The 15,930-nt window shown below is 52.0% G+C and overlaps 1 protein-coding gene across 1 annotated transcript in view; it reads left to right on the forward strand.

The window, feature by feature from the left end:
- Window positions 1-13,144, forward strand: part of Casc3 (CASC3 exon junction complex subunit) — a gene marked incomplete at its 5' end in the record, with an annotated part of 19,363 nt that extends 6,219 nt beyond the window's left edge. Inside the window, 11 exons of the mRNA XM_010620282.3 lie at window positions 4,619-4,777; window positions 4,863-5,014; window positions 5,170-5,346; window positions 5,755-6,437; window positions 8,160-8,224; window positions 8,921-9,035; window positions 9,395-9,493; window positions 9,646-9,860; window positions 10,494-10,616; window positions 10,752-10,815; window positions 11,922-13,144. Coding sequence (XP_010618584.3) covers window positions 4,619-4,777; window positions 4,863-5,014; window positions 5,170-5,346; window positions 5,755-6,437; window positions 8,160-8,224; window positions 8,921-9,035; window positions 9,395-9,493; window positions 9,646-9,860; window positions 10,494-10,616; window positions 10,752-10,775 — 1,812 coding nt within the window. The remainder of the gene's footprint in view (window positions 1-4,618; window positions 4,778-4,862; window positions 5,015-5,169; window positions 5,347-5,754; window positions 6,438-8,159; window positions 8,225-8,920; window positions 9,036-9,394; window positions 9,494-9,645; window positions 9,861-10,493; window positions 10,617-10,751; window positions 10,816-11,921) is intronic.
- Window positions 13,145-15,930: the final 2,786 nt, after the last annotated feature.

Raw genomic sequence — 15,930 nt, forward strand, 5'->3', positions numbered from 1 at the left:
TTGCCTTTTGTTTTTTTTTTTTTTTGGTTTTTTTTTTTTTTTTTTTTTTTTTTTTGTAATGAGGTCTTGCTATATAGCTCAGACTGGCCTGGAACTCACTATGTAGCCCAGGCTGGCCTTGAGCTCCAGGTGATCCTGCCTCAGCCACCTGAGTGCTGGGATCACAGGTGTGCGCCACCATGCCCAGCTTGCTTTAACCATTCTTAACCACAGTTCCTTTCCCACTTGCAGGGAAGCACTTCTGTTCCCCCCTGTCCTTTTTGGCCTGCTGTTCTCCATTGGCTGCCTGTTGATTGTTCCAAGCTTTCTGGTATTTCCCACCATTTGTTTCCTCTCTGCTTTCACCTGCACCTAATACTATGAAGGGTGTGGCAGTTGGTGCTTTGTTCATATGCACTTACATCTTTGGGTTTAGGGGATTTTTTTTTTCACTTGGGGTGTGTGTGTGTGTGTGTGTGTGTGTGTGTGTGTGTGTGTGTGTGTGTTTTGAGATAGTCTTGCTGTGTAATTCTGGCTGGTCTTGAACTCACTGTGTAGCCCAGGCTGGCCTTGAACTTGGAGCAATCCTCCTGCCTCAGCCTCCTGAGTGCTGGTATTAGGGGGGTGTGCCACCACACCTGGCTGTTTTTGGCTTGTTTTTTTGTTCGTGTTTTTTCTTGGTACTGGCAATTAAACTCAGGACCTTACACTTGCCAGGCAGGCGTGGCACCACCTCGCTAAATTCCCAGCCCTTCTTTTTGGCTTTTGAAACAAGGTCTTGCTGTGTTCTTTAGGCTGGCCTTAAACTCAGTGTGTAGCCCAGGCTGGCCTCAGACACAAGGTGATTCTCCTGCCTCAGCCTCCCAACTGCTGAGATTACAGGTGTGCACCACCATGCACATCTTAATGTGCAAAATTTCATGACTTTTGGTGAATTCACAGGTAATTGCAATCGTTACCATAGTGAATTTTGGAACGTTTTTATCACTTGAAATAATTCCTGTGCCCTTTAGCTGCCAGCTATTCTCTTCCCCTGTCCCCTTCCTCTATCACATGTGTACTTTTTGTCTCTGTAGATTTTCCTGTATGAATCATTGTTTTGTTTGTTTTGTTTTTTTGAGGCAGGGTCTCACTATGTAGTGGAGACTGACCTGGAACTCACTATGTAGCCCAGCTGGTCTAGCACTCACAGCGATCCTCCTGCCTCAGCCTCCTGAGTGCTGGGATTACAGGCGTGGGCCACCACACCCGGCATGAATCATTTTTTATATGAATGGAATCATAAAGTATTTGCATATTCGTGGCTGGCTTCTTTGATTTACCATGTTTTCAATCAAGTGTTAGCATATATCGATTCGGTGTCGTCCCCCCAATAATGGGGATTGAACCCAGGGCTTTCACACTGAGCTACATCCCTAGGCCTTTTATTTAATTTTAATTTTAATATTATTGTGGTATTGGGGATTCAGCCTAGGCCCTTCACACTGAGATATATCCCCAGCTCTATTTTTGTATTTTTTATTTTTTTTTTTTTATTTTTTTTTTATTTTTTTATTTTTTTAATTGTGTATTTTTTATTTTGAGACAGGATCTTGATAAGTCAGTAAGTTGTCCGGGCTAGGCAAACTTAGGATCCTCCTGCTTCAACCTCCCTGAGAGCTGGGATTTAGAGGTGTGTGCCTCCATGCCTCACTACATCTGTAAGACAACAGTTAACCATGTTCATTAAGTTTTCCAGACTTCCAACTGAAGTTTGATACTGCTTGACCCAAATAATCCCCATTTCCCCTACTTCGTGGTCCATAGCAGCCACCTTTCCGTGAATTTGAAGTCTTCAGATCCCACTGTCGGATCATGCAGTGTTCTGTGTCTGGCTTATCCTACTTCCATAGTGTCCTGTTGTCACAGGCGCATGATTTCTGTTTTGAGGGCTGTTTGGTCTCCTTTGCATGCGTGGACCACAGTTTTATCCTCCAGTGGGTGTGTTCAGGTTGTCTCCACCCTTTGGGGTCTGTGAGCATGAGTGTCAAGTCTGTCTCGTGGACATGGGTTGTCACTTCCCTGGTCTGTGCCTCAGAGTGAAATTGCCGAGCCAGATGATGGTGGTTTAATCAATGGAGGAACTGCCAGCCTCCTCCAGAGTGGCTCTGCCACATTTTGTATTGTTCCCAACTGTAAGCTCGAGGGTTCTAATTTCTTGACTTCCCCAGCAGCACTTTCTCCTGATTGATTATTTATTTGTTAGCTATTCTTGTACATATGAAACTACATCTTCTTTTGGTTTGCATATCTTCCTTGGAGAAATTACTCTTAAGGTATGGTGGCACTTTTTTTTTTTCCTTTGGTACTAGGGATCAAACTCAGGGCCTTGTATTTTTTGTACTTGCAAGGCAGGTGGTGGCACCACTGAGCTAAATCTCTGGCCCTCATTTCATTCTTTTGTATGTGATAGGGTTTTTTTGTTTTTGTTTTTGTTTTGCATGTGATAGTTTTCATCAAGCACAATGGTATTTAAATTTAAGACTTTGAAAGTAGCACAGGTTTTCTTTGGATTGTAGTCTTGGGTGAGTTACTAGAGAGGTGAAGACTGACCTGTGAAAGTGTTCAGGACCTTGGCAGAATGGGAGGAGCCTGCCTCAAAGAAGCCGGAATATAAAGTGAGGCTGAAAAGCTGGTGCAGTGGCACACACCTGTAGTCCCAGATTCTCAGGAGGCTGCAGCAAGAAGGTGACTTGAGTTCAGGGGCAGCCTGAGCATTGTGAGATGGCGTGTGTGTGCCTGTTTATACACATGTAAACTGTGTGTTTTATGTGCATTTATATATAAAGTGAACCCAAGGAGTTTGAGCTGCAAGAGCCATTGAGAGTGGGCAGGGCCCCCACCCATTGTTACTCTGAAATGTGTGGGAAGCTGAATCCTCTGCATGGAAAATCTTGAGGTTTGCATTGCTTCAGAGTAGAGCTAGTAAGAGCTGATGCAGTGGCACACCTTATCATCCTAGCACTCTGGGAGGCTGAGGCAGGATTGCAGATTTGAGTCCAGCTTGGGCTGCATAGTGAGACCCTGTCGCAAAGACACAGCATCAGGGGCTAGGGTTTGGTTCCTCTGCCTCCCTCGCAAGCACACGATCCAGGATTCGATCCCCAGTACAAAAACAAAAGCACAACAGCAAAAGGATTTTGATGATGTCCCCTGGGCACGGCAGTGTGGCCATGGTAGTAAGGTTGGCTGCAGTTAGACCAGGCCTGGACTCTCCTCAGCACGATGCTGTCTCTCTGTTCTGCCCTGGAAACAAAATTAGTTTCTCATCTGGAAGAGAAGAGTTGCCTCGTTTGACACGGACCACAGTCCAGCATGGGTGGAGACCAAAACAAAGTCCCTCATTAATCATGCTGGCAAGGACTCTTGTATTTTTCTCTCTGGACCAGCAGGGACATAGGGTCAGGGACCCACAAGCTTACCACCCACCCACCCTGTAGAGGAGGGAAGCTTCATGTACTGAGGGAGAAGGGAAGAATCCAAGGGCGTTTGGACATTAAAAGCTGTAGGTGGCCGGGGATTTAGCTCAGCGGTTCGGTGGCCTCCCTTGCAAGCGCAAGGACCTGAGTTCAATCCCCGGTACCAAAAAAAAAAAAAAAAAATGCTGTAGGTGAAGTGAGGTGTCATCAGACAGTCTCAGTCTCATCCAGCTCTGTCACCTTTCTGGGAGTCCTGCCTTGACACCCAGTGCTGAGCAGAGAGGAGTGAGGAGAGCAGACCTAGGTACATCTGAAGGAAGGGCAGAATGTAGATCCTGGGCAGTACTCACCTGATCAGGACATGCAAAGTCTATGACCCACACTTGGGGGGCTGAGGCAGGAGAAACGCTGTGAGTGAGCCCAGCCTGGGCTACATAGTGAGACCTTGTTTTAAAAAAAAAAAAAAAGTTTGAAAGAAAAGTGTAGGTCACTTTTTCCACCTCAGGGGCAACAGTGCCTTGAGCAATCAGTTACAAGTCTGTGAGTGTACCAGCTCTGTGCACATGTGTAAACTGTGTCTCCTACCTCCAGGTAGGCATTTTGAAAAAAAAATATCATGCGCACACTTACATATGTATATATGTATACACACATTAATAAAAGGTGACTTTCCTCTAAGGCACTGGGTGGGTAGCAGTTCTTCATTATGTTGTTTTTTGTTTTGAGACGGTCTCACTGTGTAATTGAGACTGACCTGGACTCACTATGTAGCCCAGGCTAGACTTGAACTCACAGCGATCCTCCTGCCTCAGCCTCCCAAGTGCTGGGATTACAGGAGTGCGCCACCATGCCCGGCTCTTCATTATGTTTTCTCAGTCCCAGAGCTATTGTAAAACTTTTTGATCCTAGATTAGATGGGCATTTGTAATCTAAAGATTGAGGATTTAATTCATTTGAGATGGGTAGATTCAGTTTAAATCAGGCTACAGTTTTTAGGCCCTGCATATGTAAGAGAGAATTTTAGCCAAAAGGGAGTAGAGTGCCTGTGTCAACAAAGATGAGGCCGCCACTGTGTCCCGCACTGAGTTGTCCCCACCTGTGTGTGTGTGAGAGCGAGAAAGAGGGACTATGAATCCCACCCTATTCAGATCCTGTTTCCCGGCTGACGGGAACATTTCTAGGGTGAAGAAGGAGAGTATAGTGAAGAGGAAAACTCCAAAGTGGAGTTGAAACCTGATGCTAGTGACGCTGCTGACTCCTCAGCCAAAGAAGAGAAGGGAGAGGAAAAGACTGATGGCAAAGGCACTGTGACTGGAGAGCGGCAGAGTGGAGATGGACAGGTCAGGCCTTGCGCAGTCCTCCCCGGGGCCAGATGGGGTGCCAGGCTGGAGGCTGCAAAGTAAGGAGCACTGCGTGTGTCCTCAGGAGAGCACAGAGCCCGTGGAGAACAAAGTGGGGAAGAAGGGCCCCAAGCACCTGGACGATGACGAGGACCGGAAGAACCCAGCCTACATACCCCGGAAGGGGCTCTTCTTCGAGCACGACCTCCGAGGGCAGACGCAGGAGGAGGAAATCAGGTAAGAGCACCTGCTGTGTGTAGCAGGGGCAGTTGCTTCACCTCATTCCTCCGGGACCTCGGAGACATGAGGCACTGCACGGGCTACCCTGGTGCGGAGAGGAGGTGTTGCACGGGATGGAGTGGCTCAGGGCGTTTGCCTTGGTTTCTGCCCAGACCCAAAGGGCGTCAGCGCAAGCTGTGGAAAGATGAGGGTCGCTGGGAGCATGACAAGTTCCGGGAAGACGAGCAGGCCCCCAAGTCCCGGCAGGAGCTCATCGCCCTGTATGGCTATGACATCCGCTCCGCTCACAACCCCGATGACATCAAGCCCCGAAGAATCCGGAAGCCCCGGTGAGGAAACTGGGAGCCTAGATTATGGGGTGGTTTTGTTGTTGTTGTTTTCTTTGGTACCAGGGCTCCAACTTGGGTCCTTGTGCTTTTGAGGCAGGCAGCAGAACCACTGAGCTAAATTCCTGGTCCCTGATTATGACGTTTTTAGAACAAACTCCTTTGCCTTTCTAACTATCTGTGTAGTCAGTGAATGAACGGGTAGAATATGAGATGTCACCCCAACTCCATATCTTTATTGGTCCCTTTTGTTTTTGTTTGTATTTTAGGCAGGGTCTCATTGTGTAGTCAAGGCTGGCCTGGAACTCAGGATCTTCCTGCCTCGTCCTCCTGAGTGCTAGGATTATAGGTGTGTGCCATCATGCTCGCCTGCTGTTTCATTGGTAACAGTTTCTCTGTCCACTCTTTCAGATATGGGAGTCCTCCACATAGAGATCCACACTGGGCTGGTGAGAGACCAGTCAAGCCCCATCGTCATCAGGGTCCTGGGGGCACCCTACCACCGAGAACATTTGTTAACAGGAATGCAGCAGGCACTGGCCGCATGCCTACACCCAGGAATTACCCCCGATCTGGAGGCTTCAAGGAAGGTCGAGCTGGGTTTCGGCCTGTGGAGGCTGGAGGGCCACATGGCCGGTCTGGTGAGACTGTTCGGCATGAGACTGGCTACCGTTCACGGCGCCTCAAGCAGGCGCCTGTGAGGGACCCGTCCCCAGAAGCAGATGCTCCAGTGCTTGGCAGTCCTGAGAAGGAAGAGATGGCTTCCGAGACACCGGCTGCTGCCTCTGAAACTGCACCGCCAGCCCCTGACCGGCCTGTTGAGAAGAAGTCCTACTCCCGGGCCAGAAGAACCCGAACCAAGGCTGGAGATGCAGGCAAGGCCGTGGAGGAGATGCCTCCTCTGCCCGAAGGCCTGACCTCAGCCCCACCGGGCCCGGAAGCTGCCCCGCCTCCGTCAGCGAAGGCAGGGAGTTGGGAGTCCCCTGTGGATCCAGCCACAGGTGGACTGGAGCAGGACGTGGCACAGCTGAGCCTGGCCGATCAGAACTGGAGTCCAGGACAGTCTTCCTTCCTGCAGCCACGGGAGCTTCGGGGTAGGCACCACTGGGTTTAGGGTCTCGGAAGAAGGTGTCTCAGGAGTGTGGTGTGTGTGTTAACCAAGAGAAGGGAGGGGGCTCACAGCTCCACTATCCCATCCCCGAGCCTCATCTCACTGTGGCCTCAGCTGTCCCGCCTACTGCTTCACATGTTACCTGATTGTGCCTGAGCTGAGCACAACCCTTTCCTGTTCACCTACAAAATATGAGGAAGCAGCAGTGTTCTTTTATTGAACAGGTAAAAATGTTTGAAGGCAGAGACTTCATTTAGATATGGGTCTTTTGTCTCTGAAGGAAGCCTCTAATTCCTTTGCTCTTCTGAAGATACACTGCCTAGTGGAACTTCATGTAATGCTAGTGCTTTTGAATACTGTTTTTGAAATGTGCCTAGAGGGAGGAGTTGGAATTCCTGTTACATAGCCTCACGTGGGTGTGGCTGGTGGGAGTCCTGCTGGACATGCAGGACCTGCCTGTTGCTGCCGCTTTTACCCATTCAGCTTTGTCTTGGTCCATCCAGATACAGCAAGGGGTCCTTTTCCCTGGTTTTTTAAATTAGCTCTAATTTTAAGATTAGAAGTCCTTCTAGGTGATTTTTTTTTCCTTTATGGTACTGGGTATTGCACGTAGTACCTTTTACCTGTATGTATATATATTTTTTTTTTCTTTTTCTGAGACAGGGTCTCACTATGTAATTGAGGTCCACCTGGAACTCACTATGTAGCCCATGCTGGTCTCAAACTCACAGCAATCCTGCCTCAGCCTCCCAAGTGCTGGGATTACAGGCGTGCGCTACCACGCCCAGCATTTACTTTTGAGACAGGCTCTCACTATGAAATTCAGGCTGGTCTTCAACTCACTATGTAGCCCAGGCTGGCCTTGAACTCAGGGCGATCCACCTGCCTCTACCTCCTGAATGATGGGATTACAGATGTGTGCTGCCACACCTGGCTGCATTTATATTTTATTGGTACTGGGGATCAAACTCAGGATTTTGTGCTTTTGAGACAGGTGGTAGCACCACCGAGCTAAATCCCCGGCCTCAAAATAAAATATAAAAGGGGCCGGGAATTTAGCTCAGTGGTGCCTCGGCCTGCCTTGCAAGCAGAAGTTTCCAAGTTCGATCCCCACTACAAAAAAAAAAAAAGATATATATGTTTTATTTTGAGATGGTCTCACTGAGTTGCCCAGACTGGGCTCAAACTTGGAGTCCTGCCTCATCCTCCCAGAGTGCTGTGATTACACATGTGCACCGCCATGAGGATATGTTATCATCATCGGAGGACAGTCTAATAAAACATTCCTTTGCTTCCTGAGAAATTTTCACCCAGAAGGATCTCCCAGACTTCTAGCCCAGACCTCTGGTCAGGGTACAGTAGCTCTCTAGAGCATCCTTCCTTGTGCACCTGTTGCTTGGCAACTCTGGGGCTGAGATTTTACAGAAAAGTAGGTGATGAAGTGTGCTGATTCTCACTTCCCAGGGCTCCTTTCTTGCAGGAAAGTGTTGGGTAGGAAAAGTTGCCTCTTCAGCGGGCATTTGTTCGTGTTGAAGGGTTTTCTTGCTGTCTTGTGTGGTGGGCAGTGGGAGTCAGTTTTCCAGTGCCCGTGTTGACCGCAGCAGGTAAAGGAAGAAAGCCATTCCAAGCTTCACTCATCTCCTGGATGCACCCCAGTCCCTCTGCCCTGCGTCTGTCTGCAGGGGTGACTTTCTTTGCATTACAGGTGTGCCCAGCCACATCCACATGGGAGCGGGACCTGCACCCCAGTTTAACCGCATGGAAGAAATGGTACGAAGGGAAAGGGGTGGGGAGGGCTGCCCTGTCAGTGTCCTGTTTAAACCCAGGCAAGATCTTGATGCCAGTTTTCCTGGTGATTGCTGTGTCTCTCTTAATTCAGGTATCCAAGATACAGGGTGAGGTTTAGGGTCAAGTGTTGGTTTTTTGTTTTGTTTTTAATAAGATACCTGTATTTTTTTTTTTCCTTTTATTGAGTTTATTGGTACGTTTAAGGTATACAGTACAATTACATTCATTAATGGGTTCGTGAACCTTTACATGACAGGTCTTGGTTCTCATTTTAAATTGTTTTTAAATGTTTCTTTTTTCTTTTTTTTTGGTACCGGGGATCGAACTCTGGACCTGGTGCTTGTGAGGCAGGCAGCAGAACCACTGAGCTAAATCCCCGGCCTAGGGTGAAGCGTTGATGCTTAGCCTGGTGTGTGGGTGCACACCTATAATGCCAGTGCAGTTTCCAGGCCAGCCTGGGCTACATAGCAAATTCAAGGTCAGCCTGAACTAAATAGTGAGAGCCCGCCTCAAGCAACAACAAAAACAAAGTATTGCTGATTTTCATTGATTTTTTAGTTCATGTTGCAAATGTTTCTGAAAACACTTGCCATGTACCGAGTGTTCGCAGCATCTGAAGAGTCGGGTCTTGACTGAGAGCCCCTAAAGTCGTCTTACTCAGGTCTGCCTATGTCGCAGGGTGTCCAGGGTGGCCGCGCCAAGCGCTATTCCTCCCAGCGACAGAGACCTGTGCCCGAGCCCCCCGCCCCTCCCGTGCACATCAGCATCATGGAGGGCCATTACTACGACCCGCGTGAGTAGTGTCTTGGTGCTGTTTTGGCAGATTGAAGCCACAAAAGAGGCCAGCCTCTCTCACCGTTCATCTCCCTCCCGTCCTTAGCAAACACTGTGTACTTCCTGTTGGCAGTACAAGAGGTAGAACTCAGGAACCGAGGGGTGCTCTGCCACTGAGCTACAGCCCCATTTGTAGAATTGCACATGGAAGCAGGGTCCCACTGAGGTGCCGAGGCTGGCCTCAGCTTGACAGTCCTCCCGCCTCAGCCTGTCGCAGAGCTGGCAGAGAGCATCTTTCAAAGGGTTTGAGGGACAAGACAACTTGGCCATGTGCTGTGAAGAGAGGGTTTATATACGCCCCACTACAATATCTTACAGTGCAGTTCCAGGGACCAATCTATACCCACGGCGACACCCCCACCCCACTGACTCCACAGGGCATGATTGTGCAGCCGGAAATGCACCTTCCCCACCCAGGTAAGCGTGGCGCTCCTGCCTGCGTGCTAGCTCTTCACTGCCACCCTGGTGCCTGGCTTCAATCTGAGACTTCCTCCTCGAGCAGCCTAGCCAGGGCTCTCCTTGAACACGGTGGTGTCCTCTTCTTCAGTTTTTGTCTTTTCTTTGTCCAGGTTTACATCCCCACCAGACACCAGCGCCTCTGCCCAACCCAGGCCTCTACCCGCCTCCAGTGTCCATGTCTCCAGGACAGCCTCCTCCCCAGCAGCTGCTTGCTCCTACTTACTTCTCTGCTCCAGGCGTGATGAACTTTGGGAATCCCAGCTACCCTTACGCTCCAGGGGCCCTGCCTCCCCCGCCACCGCCACATCTGTACCCTAACACACAGGTGAGATGGCCCACAAGCAGGTTCCTCCAGGTGTGCGTCCTTTAAATGAGGCAGGAATGGGGCAGGCAGTGCTAAAGGGATTTCAGGGCCACTGGCTGCCTGTGGTGCCCGGACGCCTCTCGGTGGCCAGGAGCTGGAAGCGCAGCTTACATAACACCCCTCGCTGTTGGCTCTCCTCGGTTGCCCTGGTGGTTGGTCAGCATGTGGATGCAGCTCCTCCTGCCCCGTCCTGCTCTGTTGTCAGAGGGTCGGCGCTGCGTGTATCTGGGTGTCACCATGCACTTAGCCTTTCTCTGCTGATGGTAGGAATCAGAGGAATCTGAGCAGTACTTTGAAGACTTGAAACTGGAGTGTAACAGTGACACGCTAAGGCAGAAATGAACACTCACTTTTATTTGGAGGGGACAGCTTTAAAAGAAATGCTTCAAACCTGTTTTTGAGGGCGTGAGATCATTATAGTACAGGCTGACCTTGAAGTCGTAATCATCCTTCCTGCCTTAGCCTCCTGAGTCCTGGGACTGTCGTGCACCACCATACCTGGCTCCAGACTCCTTTTCACAGCTGGATAGTGTTTTCTGTTGTTAATAGGTTGGATGGATTCTTAATTTTCTCTTCTGGCTTGTGGGGCCCCAGGCCCCGTCACAGGTGTACGGTGGAGTGACCTACTATAACCCCGCCCAGCAGCAGGTTCAGCCGAAGCCCTCCCCACCCCGGAGGACGCCGCAGCCAGTCTCCATCAAGCCCCCTCCACCGGAGGTATGGGCTCCTTCCCACGCTGAAGGCATAGGCTACCGTGAGCTCCTTTCTCCAGAGGACTCTGCTTCTCAGGGTGTGTTTCTGTGAAAAGTCTTTCATGTGACCTGGTAACAGTTTTCAACTTGATTATTGCAGGTGGTGAGCAGGGGCTCCAGTTAATGTGACATTCTGAATATTTCCAGTCCAACATCCTAAAAATGTAAGTGCCCAACCTCCTGTGACTGTTTTTTTTTTTGTTTTTGTTTTTGTTTTTTTCATAATGGGGATCAAACTCAGGTCCTTGTGCTTGCAAGGCAGGCAGCAGAATCTCTGAGCTAAATCCCCAGCCCCTGTGACTGTTTTTATAGTCAGGGTTTTTTTGGGTTTTTTTGTTTGTTTGTTTATTTGTTTTTCAAGACAGGGTCTCACTATGTATCCCAGACTGCCCTTGAACTTGTGGCTGTCCTCCTGACTCAGCCTCCCGAGTGAGGGATTACAGGCATGCTCATTGCTCATTCTTTTTTATTTTGGTACTGGGGATTGAACTTGAGTCCTTTCGCTTGTGAGGCAGTAGGTGGCAGAACCACTGAGCTAAATACCCAGCTCAGTGCTCGTTCGTAATAAATGACATTGCCTGCCTACTGCTTTACTTGATAACCACATGACATCCCAGGAGAGGTTTAAAAGGGGCCCAGAATTTACCAGTTTCTTAATTTCATGAATGCATTGGACAGAGTTAAAGTAGAGAGTATTGTTAACTCGACAGTTTGATGCTTTCATGTGGGGAGCTACAAGGGGGAAATACAGGAATGCAGCCAGGCCTGGTGGCACATGCCTGTGATCCTGGCACAGGAGGTCACAAGTTCCGGCCAAGCTGGGCAATTTAGTGACCTAGACCCTGTCCTGGTACAAAAAACGGGCTGTGGATGTAGCTCCTGTGAGGGCTATAGGTTTAGTCCCCCTACTGCACACACACAGAAGGGAAAGAGAAAAAGAATACAGGAATGCAGTGCCAGCTTGACCACAGAAAGGAGAATTGTAACTTTAAAGCGATACAGCAAAAAAAAAAAAAAAGCCAATTGTAAAGATCGTGGACAAAGGACCTGGAGGTTCTGTTTTTTCTGCTTTTATTTTAAGGTCATGACAATATATTCTGTAGGGTCCGAAGGTGCTGCTCGCAGGCAAAGCCTGTGCTTGGCTTCCCTGAGGCCCTGGGCTTTGTTCTCAGCACCAAGAGAAACAAGTGAACAAACCAGTGTGTGGCAGTTGTAGGGCCAGGGGCCCCTACTGACACTTGTCTGGTTTTCCCTTCCCAAACCCTCACAGAGGTGTGATCTCGGGAGAGGAGAGAGACCCGACTGGCCAGTGACTGGGCAGCCTTGGCACCAGACAGTGGGGCCCTCCCTCCAGGACGGCTCTGCGCAGAGGGAGTGGAGCACATCACCTTCTCCCCAACATTCAACGGTCTCTGGCTCCTAGAGATGTCCTTTCCTGTGGTGGTTTTGTTTTCTAAAATGTTCATTTTTTGAAAAAGCCTGGCTTGCTCTTAAATTAATATTCCTAGTGTCTCTCTCACTGAACTGAGTCCGTCTTTCTGCCTTGCTGCCCCTCGGGTTCCTGTCGCCTGGCCCTGCATCACAGCCAGCGGAGAGTGTGTCCTCCCGGTGCGAGGAGGGCAGCCCCGTCGCTCTATACTTGAATTCTCTTGAGCCTCTACCCTGAGGGGGGAAGCTGTCCACAGTGCCCACCTCGGAGAGGGTGCAGAGTGGGGGAGTTGTCACTGCCTGGCTCTGGTGGCTTCGGCTCCCTGCCAAGGGCAGAGCTGCTGTGGGGGGCAAGGCGGGGCCTGCCCCGGTGCACACTTGGGGCACGGTGTCTGTGGTAAGTGGAGTCGGGCCTGCCCCTCGTCCCTCCTGCCGCACCCTCCCTGTCGCTGTCACAGTGGACCAGTGCGTCTCTAGCAGCACGTGCTGCCGGCAAGCATTCTGACTCACGGGGCAGTCGCTCTCTCCGCACCGATCCTGCTACAAGTGTTTCGTCAGTGTTTCTCCCTTCCCCGAATCTCCTGTTCGTGTGAACAGAAGGCACCACGCCTGGGCTTCCAGCCTGAGGAGCCGCCGTCCCCTGAGCGGGGCTCCCCTGCGGCCCCCGTGTAGTGTTCGTCAGTGCAGTGCGCATGTCTGCCAGGGAAGCCTGACCCCGTCCCCGTCCCTCCTCAGCCCGAGGGAGAAGGTGGTGGGACTGTCACTGTTCCCACTCCTTCCCTGGCAGCTGGGCTGCGACCCCAGGAGGAAAGCGGGAAGGCTTCTCCGGGGCGGCTGGTGCTTGTGCCTTTCGTCAGCTTCCCTTTGCCTTAAACCTGAAGATGTCTGCAAGCCTGTGGGCAGCTGCCCGACCCCAGACCCGAAGACACTGTGACAGTTGTCTCTCCTGGTCCACTGTATTGAGTTGCGGAGATTGTCCTCGCGTGTTGTTTTGCTACTGTTTTACAGTGTACACTTGTGATCGGCGTTGTGACCTGGAGATAATAAAGTTCAGACTAAACATTCCCTTGCCAGTGTTTGTGTGAGTCTTGATTCTGGGGCAGGGTGAGGGCTCCCGATCCCCAAGTCGCTCAGAGTTGTGACGCAGAAGCTCGGGGGTGGGGAGACGCCTACCAGGTCTCCCGGGCCACGCTGCGGCAGACAGCAGCAAGTGCTGTGCCCCTGGCCCCGGGAACATGACCACCCCGTACCTGCCTTTGTGCTTCAGAACCACGTTTCTCCAGGCAAAGTGTGACAAATGGCAGCACTGCCATGGCCGCTCCTGGAGAGAGGCATGGGCCGCCATCTTCCTGGGAGGAAAGGTGCTAGCACTGAAGTCGGGACCCTGGTGTGAGCCTCCTAGCTCCTAGCAGTCGCTGCGGGAGGGGAAGGGAATGGGTGACACCGATGGCTGTGGCTCCTGGCACCTTTGCCCTGGGCTTGTGTGCCCTTGGTGTGCCAAGCCCTTTTTTTTTTTTGGTACTGGGGATTGAACTCGGGCCCATGTGCTTTCGAGGCAGGTGGCAGCACCACTGAGCCAAATCCCCGGCCCAAAACTCCCAGCTTTTAATGGACTTTCCTCCAGGTCCTGACTAGAGTGAAAGTTTATGAAAAGGCTCCCCGGTATGGGAGAGCAACTGCGTTTACTGAGCTGGCAGCACGCACTTGTACACAGGGCTGGGGCAGAGGCACCTAAAGTGCCAGCGCCGGGTGGAGGCCACACACCCTGCTGTGCTGTGCCGCAGCTGCTGGAGCCAGGTGGGCACACCTCCCAGACTCGCCTCGGGTTGCTCCGGTCCTATCCCTGCTTCCCTGCCCACATGCAGGGTGATGGGTGATGGCAGACTGGCCTCCTGGGGACGTGCTGGGAGTGCCAGCCTGCCTTGGGGCGGGTTACTGGCAAAGATCCTCCCTCAGTCCTGCAGTAGATCCCATCGCTCTCTCTGTTGCCCTGGCAACCACCTCAGCAAGGAGAAGCTCGGGCTCAGCAAAGGTTCTCCGCCCTCCCAGCCTTCCTTTCGGTAGGTAAGAAGGGAAGGAAAGGGCAGTCAGGTGGGCCCCAGATAACCCCGCCTAATCCCCTGTCGAAAGCCCGGGTGCCTCACAGTTGTAATTCCTGCCACCCTGCCTTTCATTTCCCCCATATGCCCACAGGTGCCCTGCCAACCCTTGCCCTCCAGGCTGACACACAGGCCTCCTATCTTGGGGAGACTCCGAACAGCAAGGACTTGGAATCTCCCGGCATCTGCAGCCCACATGGCTTGGGCTGCACCTCAGGCAGTGATGTTCAACCCAGGCCATTCTAGCCACCTGGGGTGCTGTTCAAAAACACCTCCGCCTCAGGCCTGCCTTGAGTGCCTCATCTCACCCATCGGGCATGTGGCCCTAGCATCAGCGTTTCTGGAAGCTTCCATGTGGTTCCGGGGTGCAGGGCACTGCTGGCTCCCCTCCTGACATCTCTGGAGCTTGGTCACTGCCTTCTATCCTTGAGTAGTTAGAGGGGTGCTCGAGTCCCGTTCCCCAAGCTTTTAGTTTCCAGAAGTCTCAGTCCCTTTTATTTCCAGTTCCCAATCCCCCCACACTCCCCAATTCCTCACCCTTCCTGACAATCCCAAATCCTGCCCAGAGAGGAGGTTACCAAGGCAACCATCTTAATCTGGTAACTGTGGCATGTGCTGGAAGAGAAGCCCTCCCCTCTTCCCCTCTTCCTGTTTCCATCACAAAATGCTACCTGGGCAGCTTCAGCCAGCATCACCTTTCGACTCCAGGAACGCTGAGTGTCCACAAAGGCAGCCCAGGAACTGACCTTTAGACCTACCTTGTTAGCCACAGTTGTGCTCCAGCTTTCTGTTGTCCCCTCTCCAAACCCACAGATGGGTGTGCGGAGCTTTGTTTCTGTGAACACATGCTCTAGCACACATGGCCCAGAGAAGCACATACGAGTCCCGGGGTAGTGCACACCCTGTCAGTTCCACTGCCGCTCCCAGCAGTTCCGTTCCTGCCCGCACCTGGCTGTGCACCGTCAAGGAGCCTCAACCCACTTCAGGCCTGGTGCCACAGCCTGGCCTGGGAGTGCTCAGCCCGTGTCTCAATCCCCTCCTCCTGGGCAGAGCACCTAGGGACACACTGCTGTGGGCCTGGGCATCAGAGGGCAGCTTGGGGTCCGGCTTGGCACCACTTTCCCACACCAGGGTGGTGTGCCCTGGCTCTGATTGCTGATGTCCCATGGCAGCTCCAGGGCCCTTGTCACCCCTTTTGTGGCCTGATTCCCCCTGCTGTCCTCTTCCCCCTCCCCTCTGCCTACTATCTTTTCTCACCCCAAGACCTGCCACAACCTGCTGCTTTCTGCCTGCCAGTACCTGCCTCACAGGCCGGCCCTGCACACCTACTCCTCGTGGAGAGAGCAGATGGCACCGCCCCCGGTGCCAATGCCCATCCACCTGAGAGGTCTACAGTCCTTACAGAAGGAAGAGAAAGGCCACGTGTTCCCGCGTGGGTAGTGAAGGTGCATGGGGGCCGGCCTCACCTGGGCACAGGTGAGCCCCCACGCAGGGCACAGACCTGCTGCGGTTCTTGGAAATGACGCCAAGCACCCCGGTCATCCCCTAAGTCACCCTTCTCCATTGCCAAACTGCTCCCTCTCCGTTGCCCTTCATTTCTGCGCCTGCCCTTAATACAAGGCCCTAACTGCGACCCTGGCAGGTCAGCCCTGCCGCCCGACTTCAAGCCTGGCGTGACTGGGGGCGGGTCCACGACGGGGCGTGGCCGCGAAGAGGCGGAGCCTCAGCAAGGGGGCGCGGTCTCGGCTCTGC

The sequence above is a fragment of the Fukomys damarensis genome, unplaced genomic scaffold (genome assembly GCF_012274545.1).
Source record: "Fukomys damarensis isolate Sample0158 unplaced genomic scaffold, DMR_v1.0_HiC HiC_scaffold_13, whole genome shotgun sequence".
NCBI classification, from domain to species: Eukaryota; Metazoa; Chordata; class Mammalia; order Rodentia; family Bathyergidae; genus Fukomys; species Fukomys damarensis.